The sequence below is a fragment of the Physeter macrocephalus genome, chromosome 1, assembly GCF_002837175.3.
Source record: "Physeter macrocephalus isolate SW-GA chromosome 1, ASM283717v5, whole genome shotgun sequence".
Classification (NCBI taxonomy): domain Eukaryota; kingdom Metazoa; phylum Chordata; class Mammalia; order Artiodactyla; family Physeteridae; genus Physeter; species Physeter macrocephalus.
The window spans coordinates 89,772,591-89,789,717 of NC_041214.2; the positions used below are offsets into that span (position 1 = coordinate 89,772,591).

The 17,127-nt window shown below is 49.5% G+C and overlaps 1 protein-coding gene across 5 annotated transcripts in view; it reads right to left on the reverse strand.

Annotated features, from left to right (window-relative positions):
• HEG1 (heart development protein with EGF like domains 1) overlaps positions 1-17,127 on the reverse strand; it is a 104,972-nt gene that overhangs the window by 80,408 nt on the left and 7,437 nt on the right. For 3 of the 5 annotated variants that reach the window (XM_028492921.1, XM_024124182.2, XM_055084851.1), the window contains exon 1: positions 2,817-3,084. The exons of 1 other annotated variant lie outside the window; for it this stretch is intronic. In XM_028492921.1, coding sequence (XP_028348722.1) covers positions 2,817-3,084 — 268 coding nt within the window. Of the gene's footprint in view, positions 1-2,816; positions 3,085-13,962; positions 14,101-17,127 lie in introns of those variants that run through there. One more of the 5 variants, XM_055084849.1, reaches the window with a different exon arrangement.

Consider the following 17,127-nt stretch of genomic DNA (forward strand, 5'->3'; position numbering starts at 1 on the left):
AAAAAAAAAAAAAAAAAAAACAACAGTGAGAACCTTGAACTCTGCCAAGAGCTTAAGGGGCTAGAAATGGCCCCAGGGAAGAAAAGGACATTCTCTGGTCCCTGCTGTTGACATTATATTTGGAAGCCCAGGCCATGAGGACCAAGCACTGACCACCAGCATCTCCGCAACACAAGGGGCTACAGGCAGTTTCCCCAACAAAACGAAGCACCTTATTTGTAAGACTCAGAGCTCATAACCAGCAGCAGCAAGCGCCTCACCAAACATTAAAAGATTAGTGCAGAGCCTGGGTGGCTATCTGTCAGGGGTGCTGAGAGGGCAGATAACCACATGGGACGCTGTGTGGACCAGAGGGCTTCCAGAGGCCCCTGCACTGTTGAGACTTGGCTGCCTTGGGAAATAACTGATTGTACCTTGTGATACACGGTGGCCGATCAAAAAGGGTCCAGAGAAAATCTCAGAGGTTATTAGGAAACTTGGACTCACTGAAATCACTTGATACTGACTTTCTTGTTCATTGTTTCTTTTTCTCTCTAAGTGACGTTATGTGGGCCACCACCAGAAAAGCAGCACAGGTCCTGCCTGAATCCTAAGCCATATCAGTAGCTTCTAGGAGTTTTCAATAGGTAATCAATTTCCTCTTTTCTCATCTCACCTTCCTAATAACCTACCTGAGATCTCACCTTAGCTCAGGTGAAGTGCAGACACTCCTTGGGTGGTCTCTGCGCACAGTGCAGGGGAGGGGGTGGTGGTCCCAGGGGAGATCCTCTTAGGTAAGAGAAGTTTGGGACAACCCCAGCTGCTGCCTACCTGCTCTCTGGGACTCTCAAGTGCATTCCTCCAGAGCCTCACGCACCTGAAACCTCCATTGCTCTTACCTACCCAAATGAATCTTTGTAACCCGGAAGGTTGCAAAGCCAAGATTAGCAGTTACCTGCCACACCTGTGAGGAAGTGTGGCTCACATATGGTGTTGGGGGGGGGGGTGTCTGTGACCAGCAAGGGAGATCAGCCCCAACTCTTAGCTGCTGAGTCCCTAAGCCAGCCGCCTCCACTGTCTCTCTCCCTGTAACACCTAGTTCTCTATGATGTGTGGGGATTCTCAGCCACAAGAGAAGGAGGGAGACTCCTGTACCAGTCTCATCCAGCCAGGCCCCCCGCAAGTCAGTATCACTCTCACCCCTCCACTAACAAGATCAGGCCCTAAAGCTAAGAAAGCCTGACTTCCAGCCAGAGAAACTGCTTTTAGTTCCTGAGATGGCCTCAATCCCCTGCACTCCACTTCCCATTTAGAAGACGCACAAATTTCTGCACAGTATTTTTTGGTTACTCGTGTAGTGTGAGAAAGCCAGGAAATATTGTCTTTTATGTTTTTGATTCCTTCCTGTGGAACTTAAAACGATAGATGTTGTAAGTCAGCTAGAGTTGCAGTCATGGTGACTGCGTCTCTCGTAGGTCTGGAAGCTTCTTTCTCCTCTCTCTTCCCTTACAGTTCCTCAGTGTCTCAGTCTTATGCCAGTGATGGAGAAGTTCACGAGGACAAGGCATTTGCAATGATGGGATTACTACTGAATGTGGAATTGAGTTTTTACTGGAGGATCCGATTTTTTTTTTTAAGCTTTTTTCTTATTTAATTAGAGGAAGCATCCCTAGGTGCAATGAAGCAAGCTAATTCCTATCCCAGAAAGTTTGTGTGATATGAGAGACTTAAATGAAGTATCCATTAGAAAGATGAAATCTTCTCAGCCTTCACCTAAACTCCAGGACAATACCTACTGTTTCAAGCGACCTGGCTTCTCCGGATAACCCGCGAGAACGTATGCCTTGTGTCACTCACAGGAAGGCAGTGGCTTACACCACCGCATTGCTGGCTTTGTTCAAAGCACTTTCCACTTATTTTTACTTTCATTTTGTCACATCATCACCAGGAGGCTGGGAAGAGCAGGGATCATTACTTCCATTTCACAGATGGACAGACTGAGATCAAAAGAGGTGCCATCCCCAAGGTCACAATGGTATTACGGTTGGAATTCCACTCGGTCCTTAGCATTTCTTGCAGACCCAAAGAAGGAATTGGATAAAAAGGTCCGGAGGAGAGAGGGCAGGTCCCTCTGAGTGGACAGGCGGGGGCTGTGCATGGAGCGGCAGCTCACGGGGAAAGGAAAGGGGAGGAAAGTCTCGGGGACAACCCTGTGGCAGCGCCTGCCTTGCAGGGCTTCACCTTACAGCCCCACCTCCACACAGTTCCTGGAGTCTCTCTGCTTTAGAGAGAGCCAGCAGAGTGTTTGGTTTCCAACTACATCCTTTGTCCTTTACAAATATCCTCAGGGCTAGAACCCTTTAAAAAAATCAGTTATTTAAATTTGAAAGTCAGGCTCTGTACCAGAAGAGGCCTATTTCTGTATCTATAGTAAAAGAATAGGATTGGAGAATGGACCCGTCGGACATTATCACCTCCGAAGTGGGAGAGGTGCTTTCTGAAGGTGTGGATTTTTTAAAAATTTATTTCTTTTAAGGTAGGTGTATATGGGGTCCAGGGTACACCATGGGAGATAAGTTTTCTTCCAAGGGGATGGGGGGAGAACAGGATGGTCACACCCCCAAGTCCAGCCACCCGCGAAAGCGTCTAGGAAACCACTCTCCCGGCTCGCTGCCCTCCCGCCCGGCCACCCCCGCTGGGTCCCAGCGCGCCCCGGGGAAGCGGAGCCCCCTCCAGGGTCGAGCGGCGCCGGGGCCTAGGGCGGGGGATGCGGCCCCGGGCGCGCCCACGCCCCCAGCCCGAGGCTCGCGCGGCGCCAGTCCCCGGCTCTCACTCACCCGCGCTCCTGCCTCCGGGGGCCCGGCCCGAGGGGCCCGACCGCGTCGCGGCGCCCGGCGCAGGGGTCGTCTGGCGGTGGCCGGGGGGCGCGGGCCCGTGGCGCTCCGGGGGCGGCGGCAGCTCGCGCTCGGGGCCGGGCTCGGGCGACCCTGCCGGCCCCGCGCCTCCCGGGGAGGGCGGCTGGCCCCGCGTCCCGGGGGCTGCCGGCGGCGGCAGCAGCAGCAGCGGCAGCAGCAGCAGCAGGGGCGGAGGCGGCGGCGAGGCCATGGTGGCGGCGCCCGCCCGCGCTCACATGCCCGGCGCGCGGGGCGGGCGCGGGGCGGGCGCGGGTGCGAGGGAAGCGAGCGGCGGGTGCTGCCCGGGGCCGGGGAAGTGAGCGAAGTGAGGCTGAGAGCGCGGTCCCCGCCTCAAAAGTTGTGGGGAGCCGGAGGAGGGAGGCCGGGGGCCGGGCGGGCGCGGCGGAGGCGGCCCCGGCGCCGCTACATGCTGATTAGCCCGGGCGGGTCGCGGGGCGGGCGGCTCCTCCTCGGGTTGACATCACCGGCCGAGCGTGGCCGGGCCGGGGCGGGGAGAGGGCAGGAAGGGGGCGGGGCACACACACACACACACACACACACACACACACACACGCTGCCCCTCCCCACCCCCACACGCCGCCCCCCCCTTCCCGCCCCCAATTAGTATTGCCCTGCCATGTGCAGAAAATTTAGAAAACCTGAGTCTTCCGAACCTGGAACCGGAATTTCCCAACTCCTTAAATGCACAGTCCATGGGTGAAAAGCAGGTGCTGGGGAACATAATTAGCACCAACTAGATCATTCAAAGCGCTTCGCTATGCGAGAGCAGTGGAACCTGGGGCCCTGCTCCCCACCCTTACTAATCTGACACCCCCCGCACCCCTCCCCCCACCTCTCCTCCAGTCCCCAGGGCTGGGGCTGAGCTGGCGGTGGCCAAGCCTAACACCTTACCCCGCAGCCAACTCGGGAGTCATCCTATGCCCCTCCCTGCGCCCTCTCAAGCCCGGATGCCATCCGCAAACCCATCCCACCACTGCCTTTGGCTCACACCAGAGTTCTGCAGAAATGTCACCGCCAGGACACCCAAACAGGCTGCAGGGAAAAGAAAACTGAATTCAGGCAGGGCTAGGGCAAACTCATATCCGGAAAAGGGCTGCAGATCGCAAATTAAACAGAAGGATGCACAGAGATCCCTGAATTTTAAATGGACACTTTCGGAGGAGAGATTCAAAGATTTCGTGTAAACAGACTTTCTTGGTAAATAAGGATAAAATGTCTAAATTTTTAGACTGTAAGCCTCTGCATTTCTAGGTGAAGAAAGAAGGGCTCAAAATGAAAGAATAACTTGCTCAAGATTCTGAAGCTAGACCCAAAGATTAAGGGATTTATCTGTGAATGACCATGTGGCATCATTAATTCTGGTCCCACAATTATGAATTTGCAATAATCCAGATAATGTCTCAACTGAAATGAATACTGGAGCTCCTTGGGGATCTCGTCAGTTCCACTGGGGACTGTCTGACCACCAGATGCTCGGGAAACTATGAGTGTGGACTTCCCTTTCAGGCCTGTCTCCACCCCATTTCTCTGCTCCGCTCAGTTGCTGTCTCTGAGCCCCATGACTTCCCCTTCAGGTTAATGAGCACATTGTGGTGTCCAGGGCAGCTGCAGATGGACCCAGGCCCACTCTCTGGTGATTCAGTCCAAGTGACTCACTTGGCAGAAAACATGAAGGATGCTCTCTATGTACAAGCTCACCTTAAATTGTGGAGTGAGGAGTAACGATTTGGTTTTATTTTGTTTTGTTTTGAAAGAACCACAAAACAAACCCAACTTTCCAGTGCTCTCACGTGGAATTTCCAGGTCTTTCCAAGAAAGTACCATACAATAACACCCCTGTAAGAAACTCAGTTTGCGCTCAGGGCCCCAGTTCAACTTCTTGGGATCCTGCTCTCATATTAACAAGGCAGGACTGCCCCCAGCTGCCCAGAGGCAGCCAGACAAACCCCAATAAGCCAAGAAACTGTTCAGAGGTTCTGGTCACTGCTGCTCCCTTCCTTCCTCAGACAACATTTCACAAAGCCCAGTTTGCCCTCCTGGGCAACCAGTAACATTTAAGGATTTAATGACCCTTACAGTCTTCTGGTGTGGATTCAGAGATGTCTTCACTACCAAGGCCCAAGGAGCAAACATGCACCTGTCACACGTGCCTCCCCTTTAGGCATAGATTCACCTCTCTGATCTTCTCTGCCTCCTAAGAGAAGGACCCATTTCGGGTTAGCTGGGTAGGTGAGGAGGGGGGTGAGGGGAGAAACACAGGAGAACCTGGAAAGATTGATCACAGTGAAGATGGACCCCAGCATATTTTCATCTCCTCCCAGGCAGAACATGAGAAAACAGCAAGAGAGAGTTAGAGACAGATAGAACCTTGGAAAGAGTAGTCAAATTGATCTTAGGGCCCTTGCTTCCTGTCCTGACTTTACCCCTATTTGTGTGATCTAGGCCTCAGTGTCCTCATCTGTAAAACAAAGATTGTCCTAGATGATTGCTAAGGAATGCTCCAGCTCTGCTGTTTTAGGGTTCAGTAAAGAACCTTCTGACACAGTAGCAAGGAAGTATAAAACAAGTGTCTAAGGAATTTGGAGTGTTTCCTTCCCAGGGATATAAAAATCCAGACAAGATTTTTGGTCATCTCAGATGGCTTAGAAGAGGCCCTGTCGGGAGCCAAGGGAATAAATCAGATGACATTCCCAGGTCCATTCCAGCCCTGGGAGTCTACTGATCTAGAATTAAACAGGTAGGAAGCCAGCTCAGACCAAATTCCTGGATTGAGTGAGTGAGGAGCCAGGTCCCTAGCCTTTCTCCAAAGTGGTTGACAGTGAAATCATCAGTGAGCCTCTATTTCCATTACCCAATGCTGTATGCAGTCAGAGCTTTTGCAGGGGCCTTCCTGTCTCTACTTGTATGAGACAGGAAAGCCCCTGCAGTAACAGATAGGCTCCCCAAATGCAGCAACTTTATGTGGTAGATATTTTATTCTCCCTGTTCACTTAACAGCCTTAGGCACTGATGTTCAGGTCAGGGGGTGGCTTTCTCTCATACAGCCTTTCAGGGCTTCGGCATTGTGGCAGCTCTGCCATTCTCTAATGCATAGCTTCCAAAGTTGCCCTTGGAATTGATATCCCAATCAGCCAGAGGTGAAAAAGAATACGGAGATGTGCGGATGGGAGGTTTTGATGGGCCAGGCTTCACTTTCTCTTATATCTCACTAGAGAGAACATGGATGGTCATATGCCTCACCAAACCGCAAAGGAGTCTGGGAAATATAGTCTAGCCATATAGGCTAGAAGAGGAGAAGAGATTGGGGTAAACAGCTAGCAGTCTCTGCCCTACTGCTCAGCATCAGTTGGGCAGGGAAAGGAAAGGGAGGGGAAGGAGATTCATATCTCTGGCCTCAGTTTCCTCCCTCATTAAACAAGGGTGTCAAATCAGATGATCTCTTAGGGCCCATCTGTTTTAACATTCTGTGGTTCCAAGAGGTGATGAAATATCCTTCTGCACCAAAGTAAACAAGCCTGCAGGCTCCTGCTACAATGTATGCTCAGTCTGGGGTGTCCTCCTCTGCCGGTTGGTCTGGGGGGCGGACCCCGTAGAGAGGGCCTTGGGTTCTCTCCAAGTTCTCTTCCTGAGCTGTTCTCACTCCTTGGCCAAGAAAAGTGATCTCTACTGACCTCAGTCTCCCCAACTGTACAGTGGGGAGAAAAATCATTACCCTTTGCTGCCTCCCGGGGCTGATCTGAGGATATGATGAAATCACTGTCTGGAAGTCATCCAGGAGCCCATCGGACTCAGATGCTGCACATTATGCTCTTATTGTAACCAGAGCCTTTAATAACGCTGCCTTTGGAACAGGCCCAAAGTGTGCCCGTTCCTGAGGACAGTGCCCCTGCAGGGTTTGTGGCGGTGGACACAGTGGTGACTGCATGTCAATAACATCATGGGACTAGGGTCCCTGAGGGCTGAGAAACCAGTCAACAGACTCCTCCTCGATTGAGCTTCATCTGGAGGTGGGACACTGGGACCGGCCATCACTGTCTCCTCTGGCCTGCTCCTCTGCTATGTGCTCATCACATTTTTACACGCTGGGTCTGTTTACTCATCCTCTCATCTGCTTGTCCCTTCCCACCCTTCATCGATGAGCTGCTTTCTGGGAAGTCCTGGGCCTTGTTCTTCTTTGTATCTCCAGAACCCAACATAGCGCCTTCTTTCTTTTATTTAGTCATTCAACAAATATTTACTAAGTCACTACTCTGTGCCTGGCACTGTGCTGGGTGTTGGGTGAGTCTCAGACCTCACAGAGCTTAAAGGTTTGGAGGAGACAGATAGTTATCAAAGAATGTAAATGTAAACTTGTCACTTTAGAAAGTGCCCTGAAGGAGGGAGAGAGGGTTGGGTTTCCCTGTAAACATGAGATTGAGCTACTATCTGAAAGCTCTGTAGGCCATTAACATGTAGGCTGTTAATCAGGCAAAGGAGAGTGGGGAGCGTATGTGCAAAGACCCTGAGGCAGGAAGGATTGGGATAAATGGAAAGGACTAAAGCAAGCCAACAGAGAGGCTGGAGCACAAAGAGCGAGGAAGTGTGTGGAGGGAAGTGAGGCCGGAGACCTTCAGAGTGACCAGATCAGGGAGACCCTAACAGCCCATTTTTAAGATTTTTGCTTTATCTTAAGAATTTAGAGAAGTCATTTCAAGGTTTTAGCTTAGTGAGGCGGGAATGGAAATCACCATTCTGGCTATGATAAGGGGAATGATTTAGAAAGAAACAAGCACTGATGCCTGAGCTCTTGGAGTCCACTTAAGAAATGATAATTCTTGGATGAGGATGATAGAAATGAGTTCAGAGAAGAGTATGGACTTGAGACTGTGCGAGGTAAAATCCACAAGATATGCACACAGATATGGAGGGTGAGGAAAAGAGGTCAAAGTTTTCCTGAGCTTCTGGCCTTCATGATTGGATGGATGGTGGTACCATTCACAAGGAAGCGGGAACACTGAATGAGAATTAGGTCTTTGAGGTCAAGATCATTAACTTTGTCTTGGACTTGGGACGTCTTTGAGCTGTCCACGTGGCCATGTCAAGTGTGCGTTTCGATCTGCAGACTTGGAGCTGAGAGGAGGGGTCCAAGTTTGAGGTCTAGATCTGCGTAACTGGGAATGAGATCATCTAGAGGGGACTGTAGGCAGTGGAAGAGAGCCTAAGAATGAGCCCTGAGGACACACCATGAAATGGCTGGGGAGGGGGGACTCTGCCAGAAGGGGGGCTGGGCAGGTGCCATGGAGATGTGGGAGGAAGTCCAGGAGAAAGTTGCATCACTGGAACAAAGGGAGGGAGATGGTGGTTAACAGCGTGTCATGCAGCCAAAAGGTCCAGCAAGGTGAAGACCCGAAAATCCACTGGTTTTAGCCCCATGGAAGTCACTGGTGACCATACTAAGAAAGGTGTCAGTGGAGCAGAAGGGACAATGGAGCGAGCTGGGAAGAATGGGAAGTGAAGAAACCAAGCTGGTCAAGATAACTTCAAGAGAGCTTGGCTTTGAAGAGGAAGAGTGCGTTAGGACAGGAACTACAGGGGAATTAGGAGTAAGGGAGTTCTTCTCGCTTTTAGTGGGAGAATTTGAACATAGAAAGGGTCTACTTGGGAGAGAGAAAAATCAAAGGTCTAAGAAAGAGAAAAGATGACTGACAGGAAAGGGCTTCTGAGAGGCAGGAGAAGATGGGCTCCCTAGCACAGGTGGAGGGACGGGCCCTGGGAGGAGGGAAAGAGGAGCAGGGTGAGGGGATCTGGATTTCTGCCTGAGGACTTGAACTTTTTTTTTTTTTGTAAGATAGCAAGTACAAAGCTATTTGTTAAGAGTGGGGGACTGAAGGGGTGGGACCTCAGGATTTGAAATTTGGAGGAACATGAATATATTCATTTCCTAGGCCTACTGTAAACAAAGTACCTACAAACTTGGTGACTTAAAACAACAGGAGTTTATCCTCTCACAGATCTGGAGACCGCAAGTCCAAAGTCAAGGGGTCAGCAGGGCCATGCTCCCTCTGAAGGTTCAGAGAGAGAATTCTCCCTTGCCTTTTCCTAAGTCCTGGTGGCTGCCAGCAATCCTCGGTGTTCCTTGGCTTGCAGACATACCACTCCGGTCTCTGCCTCCGTTGCCATGTGGCCTTCTTCCTTCCGTGTGTGTCTGTGTCTTCACCTGGCCTTCTTATAAGGATACAGTCATTGGATTTAGAGCCCAGCTTAATTCAGTCTGATCTCATTTTAACTTGATTACATCTACAAAGATCTTTTCAAATAAAGTCACATTCACAGGCACCAGAGGTTAGGGGTTGAACGTATCTTTCTGGGGACAAAATTCTACCCTATATTCTTCATTCTTCATTCATTCATTCATTCTTCATTCTTCTGAATGAAGAAGTTTAGAAAGCTGTAGAGAGTGAAACCAATGTGCTAGCACACCCACCCTGTTCAGGGCTCCCAGAGATTGGTGGACAGTGTCCAGCAGCTCCAGCTCTTTCCAGTGTGCTCCTCTCTGCTGACCGGTGCCCAGCATCCTTGGCCTGAGCCGGGGCATATCGGCTCTCTCCCATTTCAGGATAGATTCCCTCCTACCAGGTACAAAGACTTCTGCCCTCTCTTGACCCCGCCTCTCTTCCCATCTCAGTCTCGTCTCTGCATCCCACGCCAACCTTTCCTGTGCCCAATGATACATCAAGAGCCCCTGCAGACAGAAGCTGCTGAGCCAGCCCTGACAGCATCAGGGTTATAACAGAAGAGAGACGGCCCCCCAGGGAACACTTGCCACACCTGCACTGTTTTGTTCAGAGTTCCAGGAAGCAGAGCGCCTTGGGATTTTGACAAAAGAACTGAAGGAATAAACCCATCTCCCTATTTCTGACCTCTCGGGAGAAGCCTTACTGTCCCTTTCTGGTATGTCACGAATGGTTTTGTTTTGTCCAGGCCAAGCTGGGCTGCTTGCTGGACCCCAAGCCTAGGGACCTCTTGCTGCTTCTCCACCCTCTGGTGCAGGGTTCCAGAGGCCTTTGCTTTGGAGGGCCAAGGTGAGAATGTAATCACAGCAAGGCAAGCCCGCTGCAAACAGGCTGGGACCTCCTTCAGGGAGGAAGGCTTGCTCACAGCTTGGCCAAGCTCCCAAGCATCATGTATGGCAACCCTGAGTTCCAACTTCAACAGCTTGGGGTGGGTCCTCAAATGACCTTCCGTTTCTTGTCTGCTCATCTGAGAAGGCCATTCCTTTCCAAACAACATTCCTCCGATAAAATCAGTTACACACTGTAAACATCAGGGAGCCAGGAACATTCTCCATTGCAACAGGATTCTGATAAAGTGGTCTGATTTTGCAAAACCTTCTAGCGTGAAAAATCCTCCCCAGAGCAGGCAGGGAAATTCCTGGGATGCCAGGACACCGGGCAAAGTGGCCAGGGCCCTAAGGAAGGAGGAGAAAATGCAGAGTGATGTTCCCACTGTGAGTAGAGGGGCCTGGGTTTGCAGGCAACATCTCATTCAATCCATCAGTCAACACGTATTTGACAAGATTTTCCAAGTGCTGGGCCCTTATCTGGAGTCACTGGGAAGGCAACTGCTAAGCGTCCCTGTCTTTCAAAAAGCAGTGATAACTTGCTGCCCTCACTCAGCCCAGGTTAGCAATCAGGGGCAAGCCCGCGGCTTCACCTCCGTGCCGACGCCCCCCTACTCCCTCTGGTCGTCCTCTCTGCCTCACCCTGGGAGGCTGGAGCCTCCATTTTCTTCTCTTTCCCATTGGGCCCCCCATTCTTTTGACCTTTATGTAGCTTTCTGCTTGCAGGGGTCTCCTCCCTGGGCTGTTTCTGGGCATCACAGTCTCCACTCTTCTTCACGTCTCACTTTGCATCAGAGTGCCTCCCGACCCGTCCCTTCCTCTGCGCCTCCATCAGACTCTCTTTTCCTGCCTTTCCTCTAATCAGCTCATCCCCCTTTTTTTTCCTTCAACCCTTTTCTGTTTCTTCTCTCCAACAAACTGTTGCACAGAACTAAATACATTAAAAAAATAGATTTGTGGAATAAACTTTTACATTCTCTGTGCTTTATTCTTAAAACTGGTTGAAGAATATGTGTCCTTCTCTGTGTCATCTGCATTTCTTACAAGAGCATGAGTAACTATTTACAACTTTTTATTAAAGTACGATGTGCATAGACGACAGTGCACGTGTAGCGGCGGTAAGCACCACGCAGAGCTCATCGCTACCAGAGCGTGGGTGGAGGCAGTACGCACGTGGAGAGATGCCACGTCCCCTCCGCTCATCCTCCCACACAGTCACCACCATCCTGACTTCTTTCAGCAGAGACTAGTAGTTTCTGATAAAATACAAAACACCCGGTTTTATATTTTCTATCAGTGGAGTGCTGTAGGATGTACCCTTTTGTGTCTGGCTCTTATTGCTCAGATTCGGACGGTAGATTCACTCACATCATTACATGTAGTTATAAACACCCTTCATTCTCCTTGCTTCATAGCACCCGGGGCGGGGCCATCCCACAATTTGTTTTCCCTTCTCTTGTTAATGGGCAACTGAGTGGTTTCCATGAGCAGCTATTACAAATAATGCTGCTATTAACTTTCATGTATGCGTCTTTTGATGGCATCTGTTACTTTTATAATCAGGAAAAGAGAAGAAAACTAGTATCGTTTTAAGACATGGAGGTGGCCAAGTGCGATGTTTTAGAAAGGGGCTCTGGAGTAGGAAGCAGGACACATGAGCCCCTGTTCTGGCTTCTCTATTCTCTATTTCTACAACTTTGAGCCAATCAATTAACCTCAGTGAGTCTCAGGTTTCTCATCCGCAAAGATGGACAGTAATATCTGCCATTGGGAAACTATGACAATCAAGTAAGATGATGGATATGAGGGAAAGAGTGTCATGGAAAAATAAAATACATTATTATTTCTTGTATTAAAGAAAAAAATAACAGATACATTATGAGGCTCTTGATTTACCTGTTTTTAAAATTTGAGACAACAAATTTGAACCTGGGGCCTTAGACAAAAGATCTCCCCAGTCCCTGACCCACTGTGGGCAATAAAAGATAAATACATGTCTCAAAGGTAAGAAATAACAAATAAAAGATAATAAATGTCTCAAAATGCCCTGTCTCCAAAAGTCTTTGTTTCACATGAGTGACTGGGAACAGGTGGTCTGTGACATCTTTTGTCCCTTCCAAGTGGCCTTGGCTCAGAGCAGATGGGGGTCCCTGGTCTAGACAAACCACAAAAAAGCCTCACTGACTGAGCTGTAGGGACCTGGGGATAGACTCAGAACCCGCAAGAGGAGGGATGTGCCCACAGAGTACACACAGAAGGCCAGGACTAGACTTGTCTTCAGATACCAACCGGTGCCCCGTCCCATCCCCTGCACTGTCCCCTCATAAGGAGAGAATCAGACAAACGTGTGGAACAGGAAACAGGGCTGCATGTCTGCTGGCCAGCAGAGCATATCTGAGGCTCTGAGCTCTCTGCCAGCGTGGGGTCATTTGTTGGTGCAGGGCAGCGGGGGCCGTCCACACGCTGGTGTGGATGCAGTCTAGGCACCGCCACCAGCTCCCACCCAGTGCTTCCTCCCCGCCCACCCCAAACAAACCCTGTGCTCGAAGCTCCCGCCCTGCAGCGAGCTCTCACAACACTGGCAGCCCTGTGCTTTGGGTCCAGGTATGCAAACCTACAGGGTCTCTGCCCTCATCTGGGTGGGGAGGGAAGTGTGGCCCAAATGAGAGAGAGGGATCTGGGAAGGAAGCCACTTGTTCAAGAGGGGTTCTGAGCAGGAACTCCTAAGGAGATGGAGGAATGAATGAGAGCCTTGAAAACTAGGCATTAGACTAGTGATTCTCAACCCTGGCTGCATATTAGAATTGCCAAGGGAATTTTTACAAAATGTTGGTGCCTGGAACCCACCTACCTAGTTAGAATCTCTGGTGTGGGGCATCAGTATTTTTTAAAAGCTCCCCAGGTGATCTTATGTACAGCCAGGGTTGAGAACCACTGCCTTAACCTAAGTGCAGTGGGAATACTCACTGTAAGCTTTCAGCAGTAGAGGGACATGATCAAAGTGGTTGCTCAAGAAGCATTTACTGAGCGCCTCTGTATACCAGCAGGCACTGTGCTAGGCTCTGGGTACACAGAGATGTGGAAGATGTGTATCGTCCCTGCCCTTGACTAGCCAGCAAATTAGGAGAAGAGACAGATCCATAAATAAGTATAATATAAAGGAAGTTGTTTTACATACGTATGAACCAAGTGCTCTAAGAACACTGAGGATTTGCTAGAGAAAGCTTTCTTAGGGAGGTGACATTAGAATTCTTTCCTGAAGGATGCTTAGGAGTTTGCCAAGCAAAGGGAACAGAGGAGAACAGTCTAAGTGGAAGAAAACGTGTTATACAGGTGCCGAGTCCCATGAAGACTCCCTGTGTCCAGCGTAACATGGGGAGTGTGGGGAGAAGAGGCTGGAAAGAAGGACAAAGGGAAGCGCCATGGGCCTGATACTACTTGAGCACTCAGTATTTGAAAATTGCGCTAGAGAGAGCAGATTAGAAAAGATAGCAAGCGAGGTAGGGAGAACAGTCAGGAGTCACTGTAGAGACCCCAACAGGAAGTGATGAAGGCCTGGGCCGAGGAATTGACGGTGGGAATGAGGAAGAGAGCAACCCAAGAGATATTGCCCAAAAGGCAACAGAATTTGGGAAGAGAACAGATGTAAGGAAAGAGAAGGGCAAAGATGGCCTCATAGTGACTGATTTGAGACAGCAAGATAACAGGATAACATGACCTTAGCAAAGATGGGATGCCAGGTAGATTACTTGAATTTCATGTAACTCCAAGACATCCATGTGGAGATGTATGCAAAAGGCTAGCTGAAGGGCACAAGTTGGGTTGTAGAGGTAAGGAGGGAAAATATAAGGAGAGAAAGTGGAATGTCCAGGTATGAATCATCTACATCAGGCGTTTATCAGGGGAAGAAAGAAAAATGGGATGGCACCCGGAAGATCAGGCACAAGGTGTGTGTTTGCCAGGACTGACCTGCGTGTGGGTGGAAACAGGAGGAAGAAAGAGGAGTCAGAGGTAGCCGAGGAGCTAGGTCCAAGGTGCATCCAACACAGGAGGAGAGTTTATCTTCAGGAAGGAGAGGCATTCCGTAATGGAGATAGAGATGGAGATAGTGAGGAAGCTCCCTCCCAAGGGCCTAGATCCAGATCAAACCCTCTAAAGCAGGTGCCAGGAAACTTTTTCCATAAGGTGCCAGATAGTCAATATTTTAGGTTTTGTGCACCATGTGGCCTCTGTCACAGCTACTCAACTCTGCCACAGACTGTCTAAGGCAGCCATAGACAATGCGTGAATGAATGGCCCTGGCTGTGTGCCAATAAGACTTCATTTTTAAAAACAGGCAGTGGTTATAAGGGTTAATTTTATTTTATATGAATTTCACCTCAATTTAAAAAATAGCAGGCTCTGGGCTTGATTTGGCCCACGGGTCTAGCGTTTGCCAACACCTACTCTAGAGGTGAAGGAGGAGCCATTGGGGACTTAGGGTCTGGGCTGGCGTCCACAGGACCGTGAACAGTGAATGATGAGAGTTCAAATCCAGTATTACCACTTACTAGCTAATAACTTAACTTTCCTGAGCCTCAGTTTCTTCATCTGTAAAATGGAGGAAATAACAGTCCTACCTCACTAAGTTGTTCTGAGGATCAAATGAAACAATGAATATGGGTATCTAGCATAACACCTGGCTCAGTGAAGATTTTTTTATTTATAAAGATTGACCATGAATTGCAGGACGCCAGCTGCAGGTGGGACTGGAAGGAAGGAAGGAAGGATTTGGGGGCTGGGCTGAGAGGTAAGGAGAGGGGCTGTACCACCTGGTGGCAGAGAGAACAAAATTTGTATGGCCAGGGCTACAAACAGACCCACAGCTGCAAACACACACACCTGTGCACACACAGGCACACCAAGGTCATGTAGCCCAACTCCACTGTTCTTAGTGGAACGAGGTTCTGCAGTGCTTTGTCTCTGGCTAAGTGTGTGGCCCATGGACGTGCCGCCCGCAGTTTGGTTTATCTGGCCCCAGCATGGACCAGCATGCCTCGCTAGCACATAGCATACGGAGCTCTGGTCTGGGACCACTGCTGTCTATCACACAGCCTGGAGCTCATGGAGACAAGAGGCCGCAGACTCAGGTCAGCTCAAAGCCTTTCCACCTGTGCTTCTCAAACTTTAGAAAGTCACCTGGGGGAGGGGTTACTTTAAAATGTATGTCCTAGTTGTAAAGCAACTATACTCCAATAAAAATTAATAGTAAACAAAGTATGTCCTAGGCCTCACCCAAGAAATTCTGGTTTAGTAAGTCTGAGAAGGGCCCGGAAAAATGCATTTTAGCAAGCATCCCAGGTCATTTTTTTTTTTTTTTTTGCGGTACGCGGGCCTCTCACTGCTGTGGCCCCTCCCATCGCGGAGCACAGGCTCCGGACGTGCAAGCCCAGCGGCCATGGCTCACGGGCCCAGCCGCTCCGCGGCATGTGGGATCCCCCCAGACCGGGGCACGAACCCGCGTCCCCTGCATCGGCAGGCGGACTCCCAACCACTGTGCCACCAGGGAAGCCCCCAGGTCATTTTTTATACCAGTGAGCTGAGAACCACGCTTGCAGAAATAAGACTTTGTCATCTCTGAACGCAGCTGCCTGATGAAACAATGGGATCCCCAGCTTTGTCCCTAGAACTGCAGCCAGAGAACAGGGTCCACCCCTACCTATTATACTTCCTCCTACCGCTCATGAGGAAAAGAGAAACTCAGGTTGGACGTCTTGGGGTAACATGACTAATTCTAAAACAGACGTGAAGATTTTCCAGGGCACTGTATTTACCCAGGAATTTTTTACCATCACCCAGAGAAGAGGTGATGCATTGTCCTTCGTCTGTAAGAAAATGTGAATAACTACTCTTCTCAGAACATTTTGGTTGAACCATCCGAGTGCAGTCTATTCCAAGTCCCATTTCCTTTCCTCCTAGCCAGCCAAGAAGTCTGTGCCCATTTCCTGCTTCTTAATCCTAGAATACTCCTAAAAACTGAGCTGCAGGCTACTGGGGGAGCAATTGCTGTCATCTGTTTTCACAGTTTCTGAATCAAAAAACAAAACAAAACAAAACACGTGGCCTTGCACACATAGACATTCAATAAATACTTGCTAAGTGAGTGACTGAATGAATCCGTGATGAGTTGGATGGGTTGACAGGGCACATAAAAAATACTTAAAGCCATGAATTGGGATGATTTATAACTGAAGATACACCTCTACTACTGAAGGTCTTTCAATCTGATTGGGCAGAAAAAGACCAACACAGATCATTAATAAAAGATGAGCAGAACAAAAGCTACAGAGTCACTCACTACACACACACACACACGTACAGTTTATCTAAATAAATGTTGTTCCTTCAAATCAGCACCTTGAGAGGCCTTATAAAACTATTCCAGTGACACTGTCAGTCCTTAAAACGTGTTGTGTTGGCATCTCATCTTTAGAAATTGCTTCAAGAGTCAGTTTGCTTTATGGTCACACCTCATTTTTGACCCAAAGAGATGATTTAGCTTGATCAGTCCCCTCATCCCCAGATTTGGTTCCAAATGATTTTTGATGCTTCCAGAAATCAAATGAACCCTGAAAGGACAAAAACTTGTCATTCATGAGACTATTCAAAGGCTCAGAAGAGAATATTGAAAATGGAATTCCAAGCATGATTGAAGGAATGGCAGAATCATTGGATCAAATGTGTAAATTCTCACAAAAGACAGAGCTCTGAAGGGGCAAACCTACTCAGGGCAGATCAGGAGACTCACTCAACTGCCATCAGTGAAGAACCCAATCCAGCTGTTCTCATCCTGAGCACAGTGGCACAGACTGGCCAGATGCCCACCAAACCTGGTTCCTCATCTCCCCGAGCACAGAGCTGGCCCACGTTTCCCAGCCAGCCTCTTAATAGAAAGTGGAAGGAAGTGATATGAGCCCTTTTAGCCCCTGAAACTGCCACAGCATCCTCCCTTTCTTCTCTCACCTGCCAATGGGGTGCTGAGAATTCAGGGGAAGATTCCGAGGGCCTAGAAGATGTTCAACTACAAAACAGAATGACAGTGGTCCCTGAATGACAGTGTGGGGCAGAGCTCCCCTCCCCCTTCTGACTTGTATC